This window comes from Mytilus edulis, chromosome 10 (assembly GCF_963676685.1).
Source record: "Mytilus edulis chromosome 10, xbMytEdul2.2, whole genome shotgun sequence".
Taxonomy (NCBI): domain Eukaryota; kingdom Metazoa; phylum Mollusca; class Bivalvia; order Mytilida; family Mytilidae; genus Mytilus; species Mytilus edulis.
The window spans coordinates 30646739-30669362 of record NC_092353.1 but is presented as its reverse complement, the minus strand read 5'-3'; the positions used below and the strand labels follow the sequence as shown (position 1 = coordinate 30669362).

At 32.5% G+C, this 22624-nt stretch overlaps 1 protein-coding gene and 1 long non-coding RNA gene across 3 annotated transcripts in view; one reads left to right on the top strand and one right to left on the bottom strand.

The window, feature by feature from the left end:
* The first annotated feature begins 13033 nt into the window (after positions 1-13033).
* Positions 13034-22392, top strand: LOC139490872 (uncharacterized). The gene is made up of 3 exons (XR_011656429.1): positions 13034-13120; positions 19047-19077; positions 22121-22392. It is a non-coding gene; the product is annotated as an uncharacterized lncRNA (long non-coding RNA).
* LOC139490871 (uncharacterized) overlaps positions 14575-22624 on the bottom strand; it is a 33056-nt gene continuing 25006 nt past the window's right edge. For both annotated transcript variants that reach the window (XM_071277954.1, XM_071277955.1), the window contains exon 2: positions 14575-16830. In XM_071277954.1, the coding sequence (XP_071134055.1) occupies positions 15672-16830 (1159 nt within the window). In that variant the 3' untranslated portion in view covers positions 14575-15671. The remainder of the gene's footprint in view (positions 16831-22624) is intronic.

Below are 22624 nucleotides of genomic sequence, written 5' to 3'. Positions count from 1 at the left end.
TCCATGACATTCTCAATTCGTGAAATAGCTCTTAGATATCGTTCATAAACATGGGCGTTTTATATAAATGTTATCACATCCTTTATGTGTTATTGCATAGCAACAAATTGTTATCGTATAGCAATGTTTGGGTTATCGTATGTATATCGTGTTAATGTATATGCCTCTGGGTTTAACTGTAAAATGATGCAGATTTGTTATTCATAAATTAGAAATGATCTATAGAGAAATGATCTATAGATAGAACTAGGAAAAATTGAAAAATTACGACATGTAAGCTTAAATTATTGAATGCTTAAATTTGCAGTCTTTTTAAGTACAACACAGTACCTATACACATTGAAACTGCCTCCTTTATATATGATAAAAGTCAATATTAAAGGTAAAAATCGTAATCTACAATGCGAAAGGTAATACACGGAAGCCAATACAGAAAGCAATCAAAAAGTCATGAAAGGACTATGTTAAAAGAAAACGAATCAGTTACGATTGCAAAGTCCTCCCATAGTTGACAACCCTCAGAATGAATTAATTTTTATCTACGTAAAATCATTTTTTTTACCTATCGTCATCGCTAGGTTACCAAAATTATTAATATACATGTAATTATTCCTGTTGAGGTAGGAATCACGGTGTAATTGCTGTATGAATATGTAATTATTACAAGGAATATTTTTAACTTTGCATTGCTTATTTTTCACTAATAAAATTTATATGTTTAATTCTACTTGAGCAGCTAAGACATCCACAGAGAATATATTTACAATGACTCTTCCAATGACAATGAGACAAATGATCTTAAAATACATGTCAGTTAGTTTCAAGTAGGATTTTTTTAAAAACTTGTTTCATGTTAAAGGATTACCTATAACTTTCAGAAAATTTGTATACGAAAAAATATGTACAAACAATACTTAATCATTGTTTTAATCAATAAGAACCAAGATTTGAAAAAACTGATAATTAATCGAAGTAGGTCATGCCACGAAGAATAAAAAGTTACGTGACCCTGAAGTCAAAACATTTTTTTCTACTTTCTGTTTGCTGTTTTTACTAGACCGCACCACTTCCAGTAAACATGATAGATGAATCATACAAAAAATAACAATGAAAACAACTTAATAATTTATTAACTAAATATTAATACAATTTTTTTTTTTTTAGTCACGAGAATCTGTTCTAGGTATCACAGACTCAGTTGTTATAAAATTCATCAATTATCGTTAAGAAAAAGAACAAATCTGAAAATACATCTTATCCAACATTTTTGAATAGCAGCGCATTACATTTCATCTCACAAGCAACATGTATTTGATAAGATGTCAGATGTTATTGACAATTCATATTATAATCGCCAATAGTTTGTCGAGATTTTACAAACAGCTAGATTGGCATTTGATTCTGACAAACAAAAAACTTTGAAAATTGAACTCGCGGCATATTTGTTTTCCTATTCCCATGTTTTCTGGTAGGGTGGATTTTTTTGGTTCTAAAGACACTCGGTGTGCTGCTCACAACAAGTTGAATTTAACGACAGTTATACCTGAAACGAATTTAATGAGCCGTGGGATTGTGGATATGACAAAATGGTAAATATTATTGCTTGTCTTGACTCGGCAATGACCACCAATATCAAGAATTCTCGTTTTAGAAATTTTTTTTGTAAGGAGAAAAAAATCATAAAAGAAAACAACTCAAGCGACTCTTTTTTGACGATCAATACTTTTGAATGGTGACATATAACCCCCTTTAGAAAAGGTCCGCTTGTTCTTTTTTTATCCAAATACTGCTGAAATGTACTACTTAAAATAAATCACTTTCGAATATTGTAATCAATTCTGAATATTTTTGTGTTATTTATATCATATGCATGAAATATCTATCATTTTGGCAAGTATTCTTCTGCATCGAATTTAATTAACCCTTTTTTTTTTTTTTAAATTTCCTATCAAATAGAGAATTTTGTTGACTTTTTCAACCCAATGCAAATAGATTATTTGTTTTAAAATGTTACAAAAGAGTAGATGGGTCAACATATTTTTCTTAACCTATCAGAGCTTTTGGAAAACCACTGTCATCAAATCGTTGATAGAATAGTCACACAATATCACTAAAAACACGTTCAATACCATGCTCTCTATGTGTTTCATTTTTGGTACCACTAATAATTTTGTAAATATAAGTAATACAGAGGACAAAATCCTACTTTAAATAAAGACAGATTTAATTTTTATCCTGAAATGGTATGAAAGATGTGTCTGTCGAGTAAATTTCACATTGCATATTTATTCGCGTTTTCACTCTGTGTTATCTCTGTCTTTTGTCGAGTCTGCAGTACGAGCGATATCAACACTATCCTTAATGATTTTCACCGGACTTGCATTAGCATTTGTATATTCAAAAACCTTTTCTTCTAGTGATGTTTTTATCTTTGCTGCATTATTCTTTTCTATCATTTCTTTAATTGGTTGTGCATTTGCAATCGCAAATTCGACAATCCTTCGGTGATAAAATTTTGGCTTCACATATTTCTCCCTCTTTTTGTCTATTTGTATTTTGCCGCTCATAACTTTGTCCATGTAGTCCTGTGACACTAAACATGCACGAAAACATCCTTTACATTTGTACGGACAGCCGGCTTTATGCTTTTTCCCATTGTCATCGGAGTACAATAAAGGTTTCCATAACGAACCACGTGACACACACTCAGAATCATTGCTATTTTCGCATTCACTGTCTGTTGTGATTTGTTTACGGTGGTATGCAGACTTTGTTTTCCAGTATAAAGGTGTAGAACTTTTGTTACTGGTATCTACTTGCGGGTTGCTTTGAACGTGTTGAATGGATGGTGGTGCCGACCCTATTCTTGTATAAAATGCATCCCTCATTTCGTGTTCTGTTTTGAAGTCACTTAATAGTCGTAAGTCTTCTTTCTTGTCCTCTATTATGTTCATAACAGATGCTGAAGGTTTATGATGGCAAAGCTCTAAAGATTTTGCACTGATAGACAATTTATCGTAAACCACTTTATCTGACCTTGTTCCGTGGCAGGTATGAGGTCTTTGAAGCAAAATCTTTGATCGCACTTCACCGGAACTATGCGTACTGGTACCACAAAATCTACCGGAGGCACTTTTAACTTTTCTGGAAGTCTGTACTATACCTGTAGTTTTCGTTTTGAGCATGCTACATCCTTGCAGAATTTCATCTCTTTTAACTTCCTGTTTTTCAATTTCATAATGTCTACGCCCTAATACAGCCGAGGCACTCTTCGCTCGCTCGTGTAATTTTGTTTGTAAGTCCTTTTTGACCGGGCTGTATGACGTTTGAAGTTTCTCTGGAGAAATGCCCATAGGAGTAAACCAAGAATTCACTGATATTCCGTTAAAAACCTTTCTTAGGCTCCCATCAGAATCGACAACAGGGTTTTTCAGTCGAAGTTTGTAGTAAACAAAGTCAAAACAGTCCTTCAGAGAGTTTGATGACTTATCGGTTATAACCATCATAAAAAAATGCGAGAAAACTATCTTGACACGAAATATATCAAAGACACTTGGCAATGAGAAGTTGGTGTACTATTACAAATAATTGAACTTAAGCACGAACAAGTCTTCACAACCACATTAAGTTCCGGATGACATTTCAGGTTTAGATTTTATCATCTTAGATTTCAGCTTTCCAATGAGTTTCGAGTAATGGCTAGCAACATGTAAATATATCACATCACCAAGGAAATCGACTCGACATAAAACAAGAAAATTGAGATAAACGAGGTACAATTTATATTTCTAAGGCTAAAAAAGCTTCTTTTCATTTAAGGAACTAATAAGCTGTTAGTTTCTAATAAGTTAATCGTCCACAGAATGAAATTCAATACAAGCATTGAGAGATTTCCACAAAGAATCAGTCAAAACTGATTAAATGTAGAATTAAATGATTAACAATAAACTAGTTTTATCAATTCCAACTTAATTTTTATTAACAAGAATACAAATGTATCTTGGGTTTGCATCAATTGCTTTTCAAGAAATCCGGAAACAGATATTCAGCGGTGAATCGACGAATTATTTAATTAGTTTATGAAATGTCTGAACAGTTAACGTATATTCTTATTTACTTTATTGCAAACTAATTTGATACTTTTCTGAATGTCGTATAGTGTTTATGACGTTGAAATCGATGAAATTGATTCTATAGACAAAAAGAACGTTAATTTGAAGTAGGAATGCAGAAACAAAATAACAAGAACCGATGCGAGTTAAAATCCAAGGATAGAACAGTTCGATACAAGACATATGCGAACGTTAACGCAGTAATTATTCTAAGACATTGGTTAGTAATTATAATGCAACAACGTTTGTAACGTTCATTTTGATTGGATAACGTCACTTTCTTACATGGCATCAATTGACAATTGATGCTATGGGACGTACGCGCAAGTGCAGATGGCATATGACAGATTTTAAATACATTTTTTAACGTTGCTTTCTGTCAGTTTCATTAGAATAGAGATAACAATATTGTATTTTAAGCTCCGACGGCATCAATTTGGGATTTGATGGTCGCAAATAACGCGTCGCCAGTAAACTTAATTTGCCACCATCAAATCCCTAATTGATGCCGTCGGAGCTTAAGATACAATACAGTTATCTCCTAAACAGGATGATTATGAACTTTTGTTCAATATGACCTAATAGGAAATAGAAGCATTCAGACAGTTGATATGGGATGTCATAAATATAAAGAAAAATGCTAATTTAAGTCATTTATAAATATATTTGAGTATATATTTCATCGTAACTTAAATACTTTAAGTAGTATCATTTGTTACATGCTTAACCATATGAAGAGTTTTGTTTTGGTCACATAGGTCTTTTTACGTGTTCATAAATATAGGAAGATGTGGTATGAGTGCAATGAGACAACTCTCCATCCAAATACCAATTTATAATTTTAAGTAAACCATTATAGGTCAATGTACGGTCTTCAACACGGAGTCTTGGCTCACACCGAACAACAAGCTATAAAGGGCCCCAAAATTACTAGTGTAAAACCATTCAAACGGGAAAACCAACTGTCTAATCTATATAAAAAAACGAGAAACGAGAAACACGTATAAATCACATAAACAAACGACAACTACTGTACATCAGATTCCTGACTTAGGACAAGTGCAAACTTATTCTGAAACAATAGCATAACATCACAATATAGAAAAACACACGATAAAATATCAATTGGAAGGCTTAACTCAATAAAAAAAACGTAAATTAACACACTATGTTGTTATACATCCATCGATTTCCATTTTTGTTGTATACAAGCGCATCTGCTGATGTTCATTCCAAAAAAGTGCTTCGGAAGAAACACACATATAAAGTGTAACCATTTCTACACTGGGTATATACCACAGCAGATGACTGTCATTCCATGTGCTCAGTGGTGGGGTATATACCACAGCAGATGACTGTCATTCCATGTGCCCAGTGGTGGGGTATATACCACAGCAGATGACTGTCATTCCATGTGCCCAGTGGTGGGGTATATACCACAGCAGATGACTGTCATTCCATGTGCTCAGTGGTGGGGTATATACCACAGCAGATGACTATCATTCCATGTGCTCAGTGGTGGGGTATATACCACAGCAGATGACTGTCATTCCATGTGCTTAGTGGTGGGGTATATACCACAGCAGATGACTGTCGTTCCATGTGCTCAGTGGTGGGGTATATACCACAGCAGATGTCTGTCGTTCCATGTGCTCAGTGGTGGGGTATATACCACAGCAGATGACTGTCATTCCATGTACTCAGTGGTGGGGTATATACCACAGCAGATGACTGTCATTCCATGTGCTCAGTGGTGGGGTATATACCACAGCAGATGACTGTCATTCCATGTGCTCAGTGGTTGGGTATATACCACAGCAGATGACTGTCATTCCATGTGCTCAGTGGTGGGGTATATACCACAGCAGATGACTGTCATTCCATGTGCTTAGTGGTGGGGTATATACCAAAGCAGATGACTGTCATTCCATGTGCTCAGTGGTGGGGTATATACCACAGCAGATGACTGTCATTCCATGTGCTCAGTGGTGGGGTATATACCACAGCAGATGACTGTCATTCCATGTGCTCAGTGGTGGGATATATACTACAGCAGATGACTGTCATTCCATGTACTCAGTGGTGGGGTATATACCACAGCAGATGACTGTCATTCCATGTGCTCAGTGGTGGGGTATATACCACAGCAGATGACTGTGGTATATACAGTATAAAATTATATAATAAATCATATCAGTACCGAAGCACTCACCACTGAGCACATGGAATGCTCAGTGGTGAGTGCTTCGGTACTGATATGATTTATTACATAATTTTGCAATTAGATTTTATGTTCATAAATTAAGGAATGATCACAAAATCTCCAACTCCCTTACCGAAGTCGAATCTAGACGTATTTTTTGAATTCTTTTAGGCCCGTTTTGATAATATAGCTCATCGCGCCTCGCATTAATAATACATAATTTACTTGGCTTTTATTTTGTTTTCGGGATATGAGCATTCCTGATAAGGGAATTCATCGTTATAAAATGTATTTTTTTTTTTAACTTTTCCAGCAATGGCTTGAAACCGCTGAAGGAGAATAAGTCGATTTCTGAGGGTTCGTCAGCTCAGTTAGCATTGTTTTTGTACTGACACTATCCGTTCATAATGGAGAAATTAGTAAAAAAACAAGAATCCAACTTCTCTAAGCAAAGTTAACCATGTATAGAGGTGGTAATTATTTTATACAGCTTTTTAAAATTAAGCCTTCATACGTTTACGTACAGAATTTTATTGGGTTTGTTTTGTGCATGAGCTTGGAAATAAATCCAGTAAAGGGCGTCATACACAAAAAAATCATAAAGTGTAATTTAATCTTTTCCAGCACTGGTTCTTTACCGCTAATAAGGACTTATTTCCCTAGGGTATAATCAGGTTGACAAATTGATTGAGTTAAAAAATAAGGTTTCATTTTCCTCAGGCATAGTTGACAATCCATGAATTTTGTTTTTTTCTGTTAGAACCCTTTTTATCATCAGACGCAAACAATTGTTGAGTTTTTTTTTTCATCTTGACAATTTATACAACATTCTATATCTCGAAAATATATACAATGATAAGTTTGTCGGTACCATGTTATGCTACTGAATTACACTAATCCAAATGTCTGTAATGTTCATGTATGAAACAATTTTCATTTGGTCAGCGCAATGTCTGGATTCGAGTCTAATGTAGACGAAATCCATGCAAGGCGAAACAAATTATAAACCTTGTATTTCTAATTAGTTTTTAAACCACTTTGTCAATGCAACTGGTCCGAGACCACAATTATTTCGTAGTGCATTTCTTTTAGAACATAAATGAAAATGTAAAAAAATCCCACCTGCGCTTTCTCAATGAATTTTTTACAGTGTGTAGACGAAACGCGCGTCTGGCGTATGTACAAAATTTAGTCCTGGTATCTATGATGAGTTTATTGTACTACTTTTGGGACAAATTACATCAAAACTATTTAAAACTTCATCGGCTCTAACTCAAAGTATGGACATTTTTATGTTTAGGGCGTTTTGAAATCTTTTGACAGCTTCCAAAGTGCTAATTTTTAACCTTTTTCAGCTGGACCAAATCACTACTTTCCTTTAAAATTCTGGACCCAAATATTTTTACAGTGTAATTTGATCCCCTTACTTGCAATTTGAGGCATTAAACATGGAGAAATAAATTTGGAAGGGGTATGAAAATTAATAGCAAGTAACCCACTGTCAACACTAGGGACAACGAAAATCAAGGGACGACAATTGTGGTCTCGGACCAACTGCTTGTATTTCATTCCCGTCAGCACTTCTGTATTGATACGAAATAACAATCATTCTGTCGTATACTTTTAGTATACTGTTTTTTTTCTTCAGTTTATCAAAATATGAATTTTTCGAAACTATAAGGTTTTTTTTACTCCCATGCATAGACGCCTTATATTTTTTTCACAACATTTCGAAGATTTTAGTTTCGAGTCTCTGTAACTTCGTATTTGATTTAGCCTTTCGTTTGGATTCGTGCGCTTTATAATGAATAACACGTAGAAAAAATGGCCAATTGCGGAACAATTCTAAGGAAAGCATCTTTAATTAGTTTGTATTACCACTGGCTCGCTTTTACTGCTATGGACGTTTAGTCAGATCGTATCAACATGCCAGTAGTAAGCACTTCTTTGGTGTCATATATGCATGAAACACCAACGGGTATTTACTGTGTATTGTATGAGATGAAGATTTTTTTTTGAAACAATAAGAATTTTCGACCCCAGTCATAGATGGACATAATTGTATTCTATATGGTATAACGTTTCAGAATTTTCATTTTCATCGCTGCTTAAATTTGTGATTTAAAGAAAAAAATGTTGATTAAAATATGCCGGAGCCAAGCAGAATTTTTGATTTTTTCTGTTTTGTGCGGGGGAAAAAAAGAATTGAGTGAATGTAAAAACTTTTTTTTAAACAAAAATATTGTTCGATTGAGAGCAAACACACTTTGAATAAGTGAAAGAAAAATTGAAATTGAAAAAATATATAAGAAAAATAAGCGCCCGAAAGTATCATTTTTTTCTTAAAATGTCCTGTACCAAGTCAGTAATATGGCAGTTGTTATCAATAGTTCGTTTCGAAGATGTTGGTGTTTGTTTTTGTTGCACTTCTGTACCTGTTGTATCATTGTTTTCTCTTAGAATTGATGTGTTTTCATCGGTTTTAGTTTGTAACCTAGATTTGTTTTCTTTTAATCGTTTTGTGATTTTTGAACACGGGTATACTAATGTTGCACTGATCCTGGAATACATCTTGCTTCCACTATCATGAGCGCAGACATATCGCATTTTACTTAGTTCTATACATATATTTGCCGATAGATTAGAAATCACACAGTCAAACTATAATTCTCTTTATCTAAACTAATATTTCAAACAAGTTTCACGCTTGTTTTTATATTCGTACGCGACGGTAAAGCCATTTCTGCTTAGTCCTTTATTGGGTATGATGTTGATAAAAAATGTCTCTAGCATATTGAAATAGAGTTACCCTTCTTTTAATAGATATTTCATTCATACTACGTATAGAGCATTAACCTCGCATGAACGGTGCAGTCCTTATATTGATGAAGGTTTATAGAAAACATCTAAAAAAAATTGTGTATTGGCACTTTTCTTTTTTTTCTAATAAATTTCGAAGAAAGAACTTTATATCCTTAGCCAAAAGAAAAATGAAGAAAATGCAAACAACAGCTCATAAACGCATCATACAAAAATAACCAACACTAACTCCAAAAAAACTTAATGAAGTAATCAATTCTGGAAGGATAATCAGTTTCTTCCCCAAATAGTTGTACTCGTCTTGTTACCCATGAAAGGTAAAATCCCTTGATCTTTTACAGATTGAGAGACACAACTTGTCTTCAACGGCCAACTTATTCCACATGCATGGCATAAGGTAGGCTATAATAGTAAGACAAAAACAACATAAACAAACATACAGTATAATTGTTGATAAATGCGATTATTCAAGTATCACCAAGGTCCACGGATGAATCCCGTTTGTGTTTTTGTATTAATTTGTATTGTGTTCCCGTCATGTAATGTGGTCATTTTAGTATATTTAACATTGCCATAAAGCGCCGAGGTTTAATTAACCACACAATCAGCTCCAACCCACCATTTTTTCTTAAAAGTTCCTGTACCTAATCAGGAATACGGCACTTGTTATTAATATAAAATTGAGAATGGAAATGGGGAATGTGTCAAAGCGACAACAACCCCGACCATAGAGCAGACAACAGCCGAAGGCCACCAATGGGTATTAAATGTAGCACTCCCGCACCCGGAGGCGTCCTTCAGATGGCTTCAACTAATAGTTTGTTTCTATGAATGTTGCATAGTTTATTTGCATTGTTGTTTGTTTTTTTGTCGCACTTCTGTGTTCTGTTATTTTGTTGTTTTCCTCTTATAGTTGATGTGTTTCCCTCGGTTCTAGTTTTTAAACCGGATTTGATTTCTCTCAAACGATTTTTTACTTTTGAACACCCGTATACAACTGTTGCCTTTATTTACCGAACTAGATTCGACCTTTTGTACTTTTTTTAACTTGTTGGATTTAATTATGAATTATATGAGTGATTTCTCTAATTGCTGTTGAATCGATTGTCCCTTTAACATGTTTACTCATTCCTTTAGCATCGACAATCGTTGATTATTTTTGTCTGCAAAATTTTGTGTATTCTTTTTTATCTTTTGACAAGGACGTATAACTAACATATACGTCCTTGTCTTTTGACAAAAAAGCAGATTGACCACTGTTTCACATTTACCCACTGCATCAAGACTTTGAAATATCTATTTGGTTTCAGACGTCACTGACAAGAAATGATTTATCAGAATGCATATATAGTACAAAACAACATAAAGTTAAATACTTTTTTAAAATGTACAAATGATTATTTTTAACATCAATCCTAAATGAATATTAAAGCTTTTCTTTCACTAAGTTTGCTTTAAAAGATGAACTATCAAACAACCATAGATGTACGGAAGGATACGTAGTCTGTCCCCCTAACACAATTATCAATTAATCAATCATTATTATTATTTTTTTGAACTCTTACTTCTAATGTCTAGAGTTATCGCTCTTTTCACAATGATTCAGACTACCTGCAACAAGACTGACAATTTCAATTGGTATTCAGTCGTCACTGACGGGAAATGAATTATTAGAATGTGCATACATTGAATCATAACTTTTTCTCTCATTTATATTGGAAATTTATTAGTGTATAAATCTAGGCAAATTTTTTTTTAAAATGAACTTTATTTAGACACGTATTTTTGAGTTTTGTTTTTATTTTAAGATGAAGATTTATGGAGTCAAATACATATACACTTTTAAAATGTTTTCAGGAAAATACTTTTTTTACCGTTTAGACTGATGGGTGTCTGATTTTGGTGTAATTTTCAGGTTTAATTTTGAAATATATATAAAGATGTTTTGTCTGATGACCAATCACCCTATCTGCTCAAAGCTCCTTTTTATTTTTATCTTTATTTCAATTGATAAAATATAACACATAATAAATACTACTGATTTGTAACCATTAATAATACATGAACTTTAAAACTTTTTCATTGGGTTTGTACTTTAAAAAAAACTTAGTTATAAATAAAGGCAACAGTAGTATACCGCTGTTCAAACTTATACATCCATGGACAAAAAACAAAATCGGGGTAACAAACTAAAACTGAGGGAAACTCATTAAATATAAGAGGAGAACAACGACACAACACTACAATGTAACACACACAGAAACGGACCAAGCATCAGACAAAATCCCACGAGAAAAACAAATATAACATCAAAACCAAATACATGAATTTGGGATAGACAAGTACCGTGACACGTCTTATCGCAATGTGAATTTACACTCAAAATTAAGAGAAAACATACGACGCAACGTTAAAATGTAACACACACAGAAACGAACTATAATATAACAATGGCCATATTCCTGACTTGGTACAGGACATTTTTAAAGAAAAAAATGGCGGGTTGAACCTGGTTTTGTGGCATGCCAAACCTCCCCTTTCATAGCCATGTGAAATATAACATTAAAATGACAACTCAACACCACAGGACTGCAATATAAATAAATTGGAGAATACAATGAATAAAATGAACATAATTGTGCAACGTAGGATAAACAGTTTATTCCCAAATAGTTACAAAGTCGTGTTGGCCATAACAGTTTTAATCCGTTGTTCAGTTGCTTATGATGATTATATGAAATGCATGAGACTTTTCGACGTTTGACAAATATTCTTTAACGTTTAAAAAAGTCTATTTCGGGTCATTTTCAATTATAAAAAATTAAACAAGAAATAACACATTCCAATCGTTTAATTTCATTAACGCGGTATTACATATTACACCGGATGTATCCAATTCATGTACCCCTATTTTTGACCTTTTGACCTATTACATCTGTTTGTTATGCTATCGCATTGTTGTCAATATAATGAAATTCTATGCGACTGACAAACACGTGAGATGTTAAGCTAGCTAAATCACCAGGTTTAATCAACCAACTTTCACACAAGGAAATGCCCGTATAATGTCGGGAAAATGACCGTGTTTTCCATACGTTTCATGTGTTGGAGCTTTTGTTTTTATAATGGGATAAATGACTTTCCATTTTGAGTTTTCCTTGAGGTGTGGTATCTTTGTTATTTTACTTTTTAATCCTCGAATAAGATTCGATCTGTTGTACTGTATCCGTTGGATTTATTAAAAAATGAAGCGACGGATTCTGCCAATAGATTTATAATACCTTGTCTTATCAGGTGCATTCCGTTTTGGTAATTGTTCTATCTTTTCTCATTATGTGTACTCACTAGATGTCTGTTTAAAAAATATGTGACTATTTATATTTGGTTAAAGGCGCACTAATGAGGGAATGCATTTAATGCGTATATGAGGCATCACATAGCTTCGGTACATGTATAACAACGATTCAGCAAAATTGGAAATAAAATATAAAAAAAACTTACGATGTTAAAGAACGCCCCCTTCAAAAAACAATGCAAACAGGAGACTATACTATAATCGTAAAGATTAAAACAATTAATCCTGGAAATAGAGTTTTTGCATGGCTTTCCATGCGTCTTTATTTAGTCAGGATGATTAAACATTTATATTAAAAGTTTTTCCATACTTAGAATCAATGTGACGTAAGTCAAAGACGCATGGAAATATTTGTCACGTGATCTTTGGAACAATTGTATTTCATGTCAATGGGGATCATTTACTTTTCAATGATCATGATATGTTTAATGAACGGTGTAAATCTGCACAATTTGCACATTACTATGTTTGTCTGATAAAAAGTAAGTATGATGATAAGCGAGACGCGTTATTAAGCATTCAATTGAAATTAAAAGTGTCATTAATAATTTACAGCTGCAACCTTGTAGAGAACTAATTGTTTAATTATTAACACGAGGCCTCCTTGAAGCTATTCAGCCTAAACTGCATGTAAGTTAGCTGTGTTTTATTTGTATATTTCTTTGATCATGTCAAGCCATTTTGAATTAGGCGGTATTGAAATTTTTGTGTCAGTATAAAAGTGATTATATCTGGTTAGATACAATTACATAATTTTCAATGAGTGAAAAATTAGAATAACATTACATAGGATATTTGAGCGAAGACTAAATGTGTTTACATTATGTAAGCGTGAAAGGCGATATTAACCAGGTCTTTTCCTTCGATTCCAATTTGCTTACTTGGTTTTTTATTTCTCAGTTTACGTCAAAGCTTGACATACTCTTATCCCTTTCAAGGCATATCCTTTATCCTGAGTAAGCATCTAGTATGATTCTTTGCATGGAAATGTTGCTGGTCTTAAAATTAAAAACTGAATATGTCGTTAGAAGAGCGCGAAGGGTAATAAATTAATATATCAGTTGATGCTTAACTGATCTGATCTCTATTTGGATTTTTCTTTTTTAAAGATATTTTGTCTTATTTGTGACTGTCTTGTATTATGCATTTTACAGCATGCAAAACCGTTTGACTTTTTTTTATCAGTTGTTTGTTGTTGTAAGTACAGATAATATTTTTGTCGCTCTGAATCGTTTCAGAGCATGTGTTTATATGAGAATGTATGCATCCTTGTATGCACTGAAGGCTTCAAGAACGCTTTAAATGATACATTTTTTTGATGTCGGTGAAATTTAGACTGAGCCCTTTATTCACGGTATCTTGACAAAGTAGGAATACCAGTGATAATCGAACATTTTATAGTAGTTATTGCCCACTAAAATATAAATAATGTGAAACATAGGTTGTTTTGTTTTTGTGTCGTTTGGCCGGTTGTCTCATTAATTGTTGATGTATACAATCCTAGATACAATCCATTTACTTTGTGAACACAGTAGGTGCTCTAGTTGTATATTTTTCATAAGTTCCTATATTTCTTTGTGTTTCCCTCGATTTTAGTTTGTAACCCGGATTTGTCTTCTCTCAATCGAGTTGAACTTTTGAACAGCGGTATACTACTGTTGCCTTTATTTATCTGGTACAATTGATCATGTTATGATAGAAGGAATAATACATTGCACTTTGTTATCCTTTGTGGCATTTGAGTGGAAAACTGACAGTTTGCATAAACTTGTAGCTTTCAGTTTGAATAAAGGATAATTTATTTATCGCGAGATCCATTATTATTTTTTTTCGAGGATCTTCAAAGTGTTTTGAATAGATCTTCCAATAATTTTTTCACGTATTTTAAAATCCCATTGTCAACCAATCAAAAATTGACACAACAAAAATACCAAACTCCAAAGAAATCCAAAATGGAAAGTCCATTATCATATGTCAAAATCAAAAGTGCAAACATATCAAACAAATAGAAAACAACTATCATATTAATATTTCAGGGTATATAATGAAATTTCAAAACGTGTCTTTGTAAAGATGAATCCTGCTAAATGAATTAGAATTTATTTCAAACATAACATTAATAAACAAAATGATAACAATTTGCATAATCACATGTGTAGGAAAATATGTTTTAACAATGCATAGACGAATAGATAAAAGCACATCAGAATAAAAAGGTAACACTTTCACCTTATTAATATACTTTTCGACCTTGCACTTTCGCTATCATGAAGATCTTGTAATCGAAAAATTCGAAGCATCAGTACAAATTTAATACAAAAAGTAAAAGATTATCATAACATCGTAAAATAGAAGTGAAACTGTTTTGTAAGCTAAATCTTCCAGAATTTGGTTTATCGACTGATAATCGCTAGTTTGTCTAGTTTGTGAGCATTAAAAACATTAAAAACACGGATCTGAAGAAACTTCTGCCATGATTACATTTTAATAATGTGCGCAGGTCCTGAAATTGAGTAGTCGCGTGAACACTTAAAACCCCTTAAAAATGAATGGACATCATTTTACATTCAGAATTTTTACATATTGTCATCTCTAACCATTTAAAAACCTATAACTTGGTCTCATTACTGTGAATACGATAGAATATGTGTTCAGTTTGGTATTAAAACAATTGTTTTTGCTATCGTGTACAGAACATTTGTGTCTTCCATTTCCATTGCCGATGCAATATACAGATTGTGCAATCATATACAGCAGATTTTCACTGAGTTTCCTTATGCAAATTTAATCTCAATTGCTGGTTAAAGGGTATGCAAATGAATTGATATAATTGAAACATTATTTTGGCTTCGAAATAATTTTTACTGAAAAAAAATCCTTTTTACTATCATTTATGTTGCCTTATTTAGTTATGCATTAAACTTGTACTCATTAAAGTATAGCAGAAGAATATATATCAAAAGTCTTGAAACAACTCACTGCATGAATTTTGATTAATCATGCTAGTTTACAAGTAACTGCTTACGTTTACATCAATTTTGGTCTCCAGAGTTATGATCCCTTATTTATCTTAGAACAGATTAAAGAGGCAAAGAAAATTACATGTAATACAGATGGCTTAAATTATGGTGCAATCAAACTTTCAGAGTGACATATAATAACAACCATATAATATATAATGCTATAAAGTTGATTCATGAGTCTGAGGTAATAAGCTATGGTACGGACAATTTTCGAAGTGACACACAGTGTCATTAGTGTGAGAAGAATGATGGTCTTCTATAGATATCAAGGTATGCACGTCATTCAGATGGTCTCTTACTTTTTTATCGGGATCAGCAGCTGATTTTATCCTTTCAACTGCTTTTTTTTTCTTTTTCCTGAATGTTTCCTGTCGTTTAAGTTTTCTACCCGGCGGATTTTGATATGATTTTATTTGATGAATAGAGTCAACTTTGATCGAGGGTAATACAATTGGACCAGTTCTGTCAGTTTTATTCGAACTTTCATCAAAGTCATCTGTCCTATTTGTTTTAGCACTTTTATTACCACTACTAATTTTTGGAAGAAATAAATGTAGTTCGGCATGCGAATCATCTACCTTAAAGTCCACTTTAAATGAGTTATCATGATCTTCCTTTTCGTCATCTTCGTCTTCACTATCTATATCGCTTACATCTTCTACTTCTGGTTCTTCACTTATTGTAGTAATATTATCCGGGAAGTCAGAAATTGTAGTATTATCTTTATTATCTATCACTTCGTCCGTAATAAAAGTTGTGTGTTTCTTCTTTTCAGTTCTAGCCGTGACATCCGGTGTTTTTGGTGTGACAGAATCAAACAATTCTGCTTTCTCTTTCACTATTTCCGGATCCGGCTTTATAAGGGAGACCACTTTCTTTTCATTTATATTGGCATTTTGTTTTAACAAAGTTTTCACTGTTTCGTGCTGAGAAATTATTTTAAGTTTTTCTGTAGCTTCGAGAAGTCGCCGAAACGTTGGCGAATGGCTTCTTTGATGAAATCCATATTTGGAAGGAAAAAGTATTTTTTCCTTTTCTTCTTTTTCATGTGTGCGTAAACGGTATTGAAGTGGCTTCACCAGTTCTGCAAAAAATCGAACGTCTTGCAAATTGTCTGTTGTATCCCCATGAATAACATGATTTTTATTTTTACGAGATATTATTGAACCGGAAGTAATATTTGACCAACTACTTCGTAATTTTCTTGAAGACTGTAAATGTTCCGAATGTTTATCCTCACGGATCACGTACTCACTGTTGTAACGTCTGAGTGTATCTTGATCTGCTGGTGGTCCTTGTAGACTTAAGCCTTGCAGTCTAAAAATGGAAGAATAAATTATTAACACAATCATCATAATATCAAGACTTAAGAAAAGTAATCATTGCGATCTCTATTAAGTCCTTTTGAATATTGGGAAATCATTTTAAAATCAATTTGACGGAAAGGGTTGAAAGAACTTTACTGAGAGTGAAGTCGTCAAATATATGCGTACATTTTTGAATCTGAAACTTCAGCTTCGTCTCGTGTCAAAAAGAGAAAACTGTTTAAAAAAATGTTGAATATGAATTGTGGCTTTTAAGAATAAAAAATCTTAAGGATTAAATGCAATTTCATGTTTCGTACAATCGTGACAGCACATTCATGGTAAAAACAAGCAGAAAAATGCGTTAGTCATATATTCATAGTATCAAACATTGTTCGCCAATCATAACGTTTTGGTTAACGCTTTTGAAAATATTACACAGAACGCATTTCCTTATGCAATTATGAACACACAAACAATGAATTAAGTAGGTTTATAAAACAAAGTGTTTACTTTTTAAAAGAAAACCTTACTCAATGATAGGACCAACAGGAACAACTTTCGTTTCCATGGTGATCTATTCAATTCTATATATCCAGTATATTAACATTACGTAAGAGCAGCTTGTTAAAAAGAAAACAAATAAACATAAGCATCGAACTTAGTTCAGTTTCCCTCTATGGATTGTTTGTGTCTGTGATATATCGAAAGACTATTAAATATCGTGAAAGAAAGACAGAACTATCTATACATCAACATTTTGATAAAAGAAGGGCGTAAGATACTAGACGGACAGTCAAGCTCAAAGATCGAAAATAAACTGACAACGTCATGGCTAAAAAAGAAGACATACAGACAAATAATAGATAACAAGACAAAACATAGAAACCTAAAAGCAACAAAAACTTGGGGTGACCTCAGGTGCTCCGATATCTGATTACTTTGTAGTTTTGAAAACGCTCATCTAGAATTCATTTCCAAATTGCTATTGCTCTGATGTGAACTCATAATGCAAAACCTTTTAAACTATAAATGTTGATATAGCAATCAAATATTCTAAAATAAAAATTATACGTACTTTTTATTTTTTATTTTGGATTATGATCAATTAGTGAAGGATAAACATTTCTTCTGTAAAAATTGTTCATTATGTTTCCGCAAATCCCCCTAAACTAGTTGACTGACATATTTTTATAGTCTTATCACAATTGTTTCTACGCATAGGTTTAACCTTGATCTTTTTAATACTTCTATCAGGTGCAAATAAGAGCTTTTAAGGACATTCAGTCAGTTCAGAACCATTTGAAACGATAAGTTTGTATAATGAGAGAGATTTATGAAACGAAAAGAGAAAACATTTTGGTTTGATTCTCAGTTCTGAAGTAACGACTTATTTGCATTTAATAGTAGGGTGATTTTGTTTTCAGAATAAGCCACTATACTTCCATTGGTCTATACAAAACAAAAGCCAACAATAACAACTTGCTAGCTTTACATATGATTTATTTCAATTTTTCATCATGAGTTTCTTCGTTTGTTGAAACCTTTCATATTTTCCTCAACACCGTGTTTTTTTTTATTAAGGGACGCAGCACCGATACAAACAGTGTATTGAAATAAGCCCTCCCTACAAACATAATATGGAATATACACGGTCTCCACACTGTTGATTTGAAACAAGAACATATGTTGTATTTTGTATTGCTATTTCTATACCAACTGTGTACTTTATGTTTTGTTTTGTTCAACATGCTATCTTTAAACATTTGATTTGGAATAATTTCACATTTTTGATAATCACCCAGAAATAATTTCGAAGACATCAATTAGGGAGACCAATAACCGGGAAAATCTACGTATTATAACTCAGAGGCAAAAGATACCAAAGGCACTTTCAAACTCATAAGTTGAAATAAACTGATAACGCCATTGCAAAAAAAGAGAGAAAAAGACCAAGAAACAGCACAAATAAAAACAATAAAGAAAACTAAAGAGCACCACGAACCAAACAAAGCAACAACTGGGGATGTTCTCATTTTAAAAGTTTTGAAATTAATCATCAGTTATTAATTGATACTGAAATGCACGTTAAAACTGCAAAAGATATTAACAATTGACAGCAGTGTACGCTATTAGCAATAAAGCTGAAATAAACATATAAAGTTAAAATCTAAAACATCAATTACCGCCCATATTATTCTAACCATATTTGTTTGTCTTTTTTTTTAGACCGGACTTAACTTTAAAAGGCAATTCCAAGGTACTGTATGAAATAAGACACCATTGATTTACTTTTGTTGTAGTGCCAACAAAGTTAAATCCTGTTTTTATAATAGTGCATGAAGCCAACATAAGTGTCTTCAAATAAAGTGATCAATAAAAAAGAATAGTTTTGCATCATATTGTCATGTAACTATTTTACTTGTAAAGATCAACATTATTAACCAGTATTTAATGTCTGATGATACATTGTACCAATGTTTGTAAAATTTTATCCTTAACAATATCATCTTCCCAAAAAAGACACCAACGAAACACCCCTATATCGAGAGAAAACATTCTTAAATATTTTACATTTGCAGTTATGTCTGGTAGTGAAGTTATTGTTATATGGGTCTATGTCTCTGCTGGTGAACTGTAAGTCCCCAAGGGTATCACCAGCCCAGAAGCCAGTACTTCGGTACTGGCATGAAAATACGGATTTTTTGTGTTATTAAAATTTGCTGTTACAAAATGTTAGAAATTATTATAAATTAAGGAATGCATCTCCCTCATGCAAAGCTCTGATTCCTTTCACGGATTTGGCTATACTTTTTGGACCTTTTGGATTATAGCTCTTCATCTTTTATATACGTTTGATTCTTCCCTGACGATTGACGGTTGTGAAAAGCACAACACAAAAACATATTTTCAAAAATAGTTAAAAAGGATTTTAATCATTAGATTGGTAGTAGTGACATAACGAGAATAAGCACAGTTTCGATATAAAAGTTCTTCGCAGTTAACGACGGGTAATATGAAATTAAAGAAATTTTTCAATAAAAGCATGAAGTATCATTGGCGTCTCTGACTTTCTTTTATTTTTTTGTAATAATCAAGTAGATCAAACTATTAAACTTAATATAAAGAGCAATGGTTCTTCTCAAACAAATGATTTTAACCTTGTTTCATATAAATAAATAAATATTTGTAGCAATAATATAAACTACAAAAAAAAATATACTTGTAATATAGTTATCATAAAAATAATAAAAATAATAAAAATAAAAGCTTTTTTATGAGTTTTTGAGTCACATATATACCAATTTAAAAATGTAAAAGTTAATGAATTCGGTAAAACAATTTCTGTGTGGGAAAAATATAACTGTAAGATTGCATTTGACCTCTCTTACCTCGAGAGTGTATCTTCCATCGTGGACATAATCCTAAAAGTAAAGTCTCTCCCGTGCAGACCTGGGCTTATCTTGAATTATTTAAAATATTTGACGGGTTAATCGTCAGCTTATTCTGCCTTTACTACTCAGTTATCTATAATTGTGATCAATACTATTTCGATTCAACTTCAACAAAGATGTTTTCAAACCATAGAAAAATCCACCCGACATTGTTACGAGGATTAGCGGAAACAATTCTTGATTCTTTCCTTCCAATTATATATTTAAGTAATTAAGTTGGTGACGTTTAGAAAGAATCACTACAGATTAAAGTTACATGTAATGGATTGAAAGTACAAACAAATTTAAGTCTTTTGTTTACGAGTTAAGATAAGGGTTTTTAAATAAAAATCAATTAGTTTGACATTCTGTATACACATTGAAAATCAGTTGGTTGTTTAGATCCACTACCCATGAGATGAATTGTGGACCTTCATTTAGAGCGAATACATCGGTTGTTTAAATATGTAATAAACCTACCAACAGACTCAGGGGATTTGTGAAATCCATTCAGAATTTTTAATTACGAGTGAAATTAATTTTTCAGTTGTTCACATTTGACCAATTTGACGGCTGTATAAATGAAATGTATTCAAATGTACGCTGTCACGAATAAATACTCTAACAATGTTGAGGTCAGCAACAACAAATTTGTAATAAAGTTGGTGCAAACTCATTAAAATAGTTGCGAACAAAGGTCACTGTATTCAAAACAATGAGAATACTATGACTGAAAAACAGATTCTTAATTTACAATTGTTAAATAAGTTTTGATTTTTAAATATATAAGAGTTGAGCATTAATGAATAGACATTTATTATTGAAATGTATATCTGATGCAGTTACATTTATGCCGTTTGTACTATTACAACAAGGACACACTTTACTATCATGATATTGGTACAACGCATACTATCGTTTCAGACTTTGTGAAAGTCCAATTTCCCGAATAAGTTTATCGATCACTTATTTACTGATACCGGTTTTTCGTTGCACTTAATGTTTCTGTTGTTGCGTTGTTTTTCTATTATAGTCGATGTGATTCCTTCGGTTATAGTTTGTAACCCATATTTTTTCTCTCTCAATAGATTTATGAATTTTGAACAGCAGTATACTACTGTTACATTTATTTATATTGACGATCGCATTTGTTATATCCTCTATGATTCCTATCGTAATTCTCATATGTAGAAGAAAGAATTGTTTTCCTTAAAGGGAAATCAGATCTCATTACATAATACCTTGGATGGTATACAATATAGTTGTGGTCTCTAGAAATAAATGATTCATGAAGTGGTACCTATGCCACGATTTATATTGCAAACAAGTTATTCGTTAAAACAATTGTTGAAATACTGCATGCCTTTTAGATTAAACTGAATACAAAATTTCACTATCGTCCTGGGCATATCAGGGACGCATGTATTGCAAACAGTCCTCTGTGGTATATCACCACGTATAATACTAACATGTATAATGCCAGAAGCACAAGAAGGATACATATTGCCAGATATATATTACTAACATACAAAAGTCCATAAGCTAATTAAGGACGCATATTAAAAAAGCACTTTAGAGGCACACATTCTTTTAAAAGAAGAATACAGTTACACATACTGTCAGAACACACTTTTGGCTTTATTAAGATAAGATAAAAACGAAAACAGCTATACGATATAAAGCAAATAAAGGTTACAAACCTTAATTTTTCTGGAACTGCAATCGTGAAATTCCTTGTCGGCTTTTAAAATTATAACCCAACGTTACGAATATACATTGCTTTAAAGACAATAAAATATGTTCCTACCTATTAATCAACTTCACCTATTTAACACGTTATACACTTTTGACTTATCTTTATTGTTTCAGAAGTATCAATGCAGTACTTAAAAGAGAAATGGCGTTGCTGGTTAATATGAAAGTAAGAGACTTCTCCTTTGTCAACAAGCTCACAATGACATGTCTAGCAAATAAAACAGACCTGACCACTTAATAAGTCATCAACAGTTACTACAGAAACAGTAATACCATATATAAAAGAGCACTCAAAAAGACGTACTGTTTCTACAGAAATAAATAAATATGTAAAATAAGTATTTGTTTTGTTCACACACAATACAATTAATTGCTAATATTGATGAGAGGTTGTAAAAGGTTGTATAAGGTTTGACATAAATCGATCAACAATCGTGCACTTTTAGTACATTTAAGCTCTTGGCGGGATACTGTAAAACAGTGTTTAACAATACTTGGTGGGGTATTTAGGAATGTGTTCACAATAGATTAATAACTTTAATCCCATTAAATACAGAATGCAAACATGTAAATGCTTTTGAAAATAAATATGAACGTCATGATCAAAAGGCATAGAAT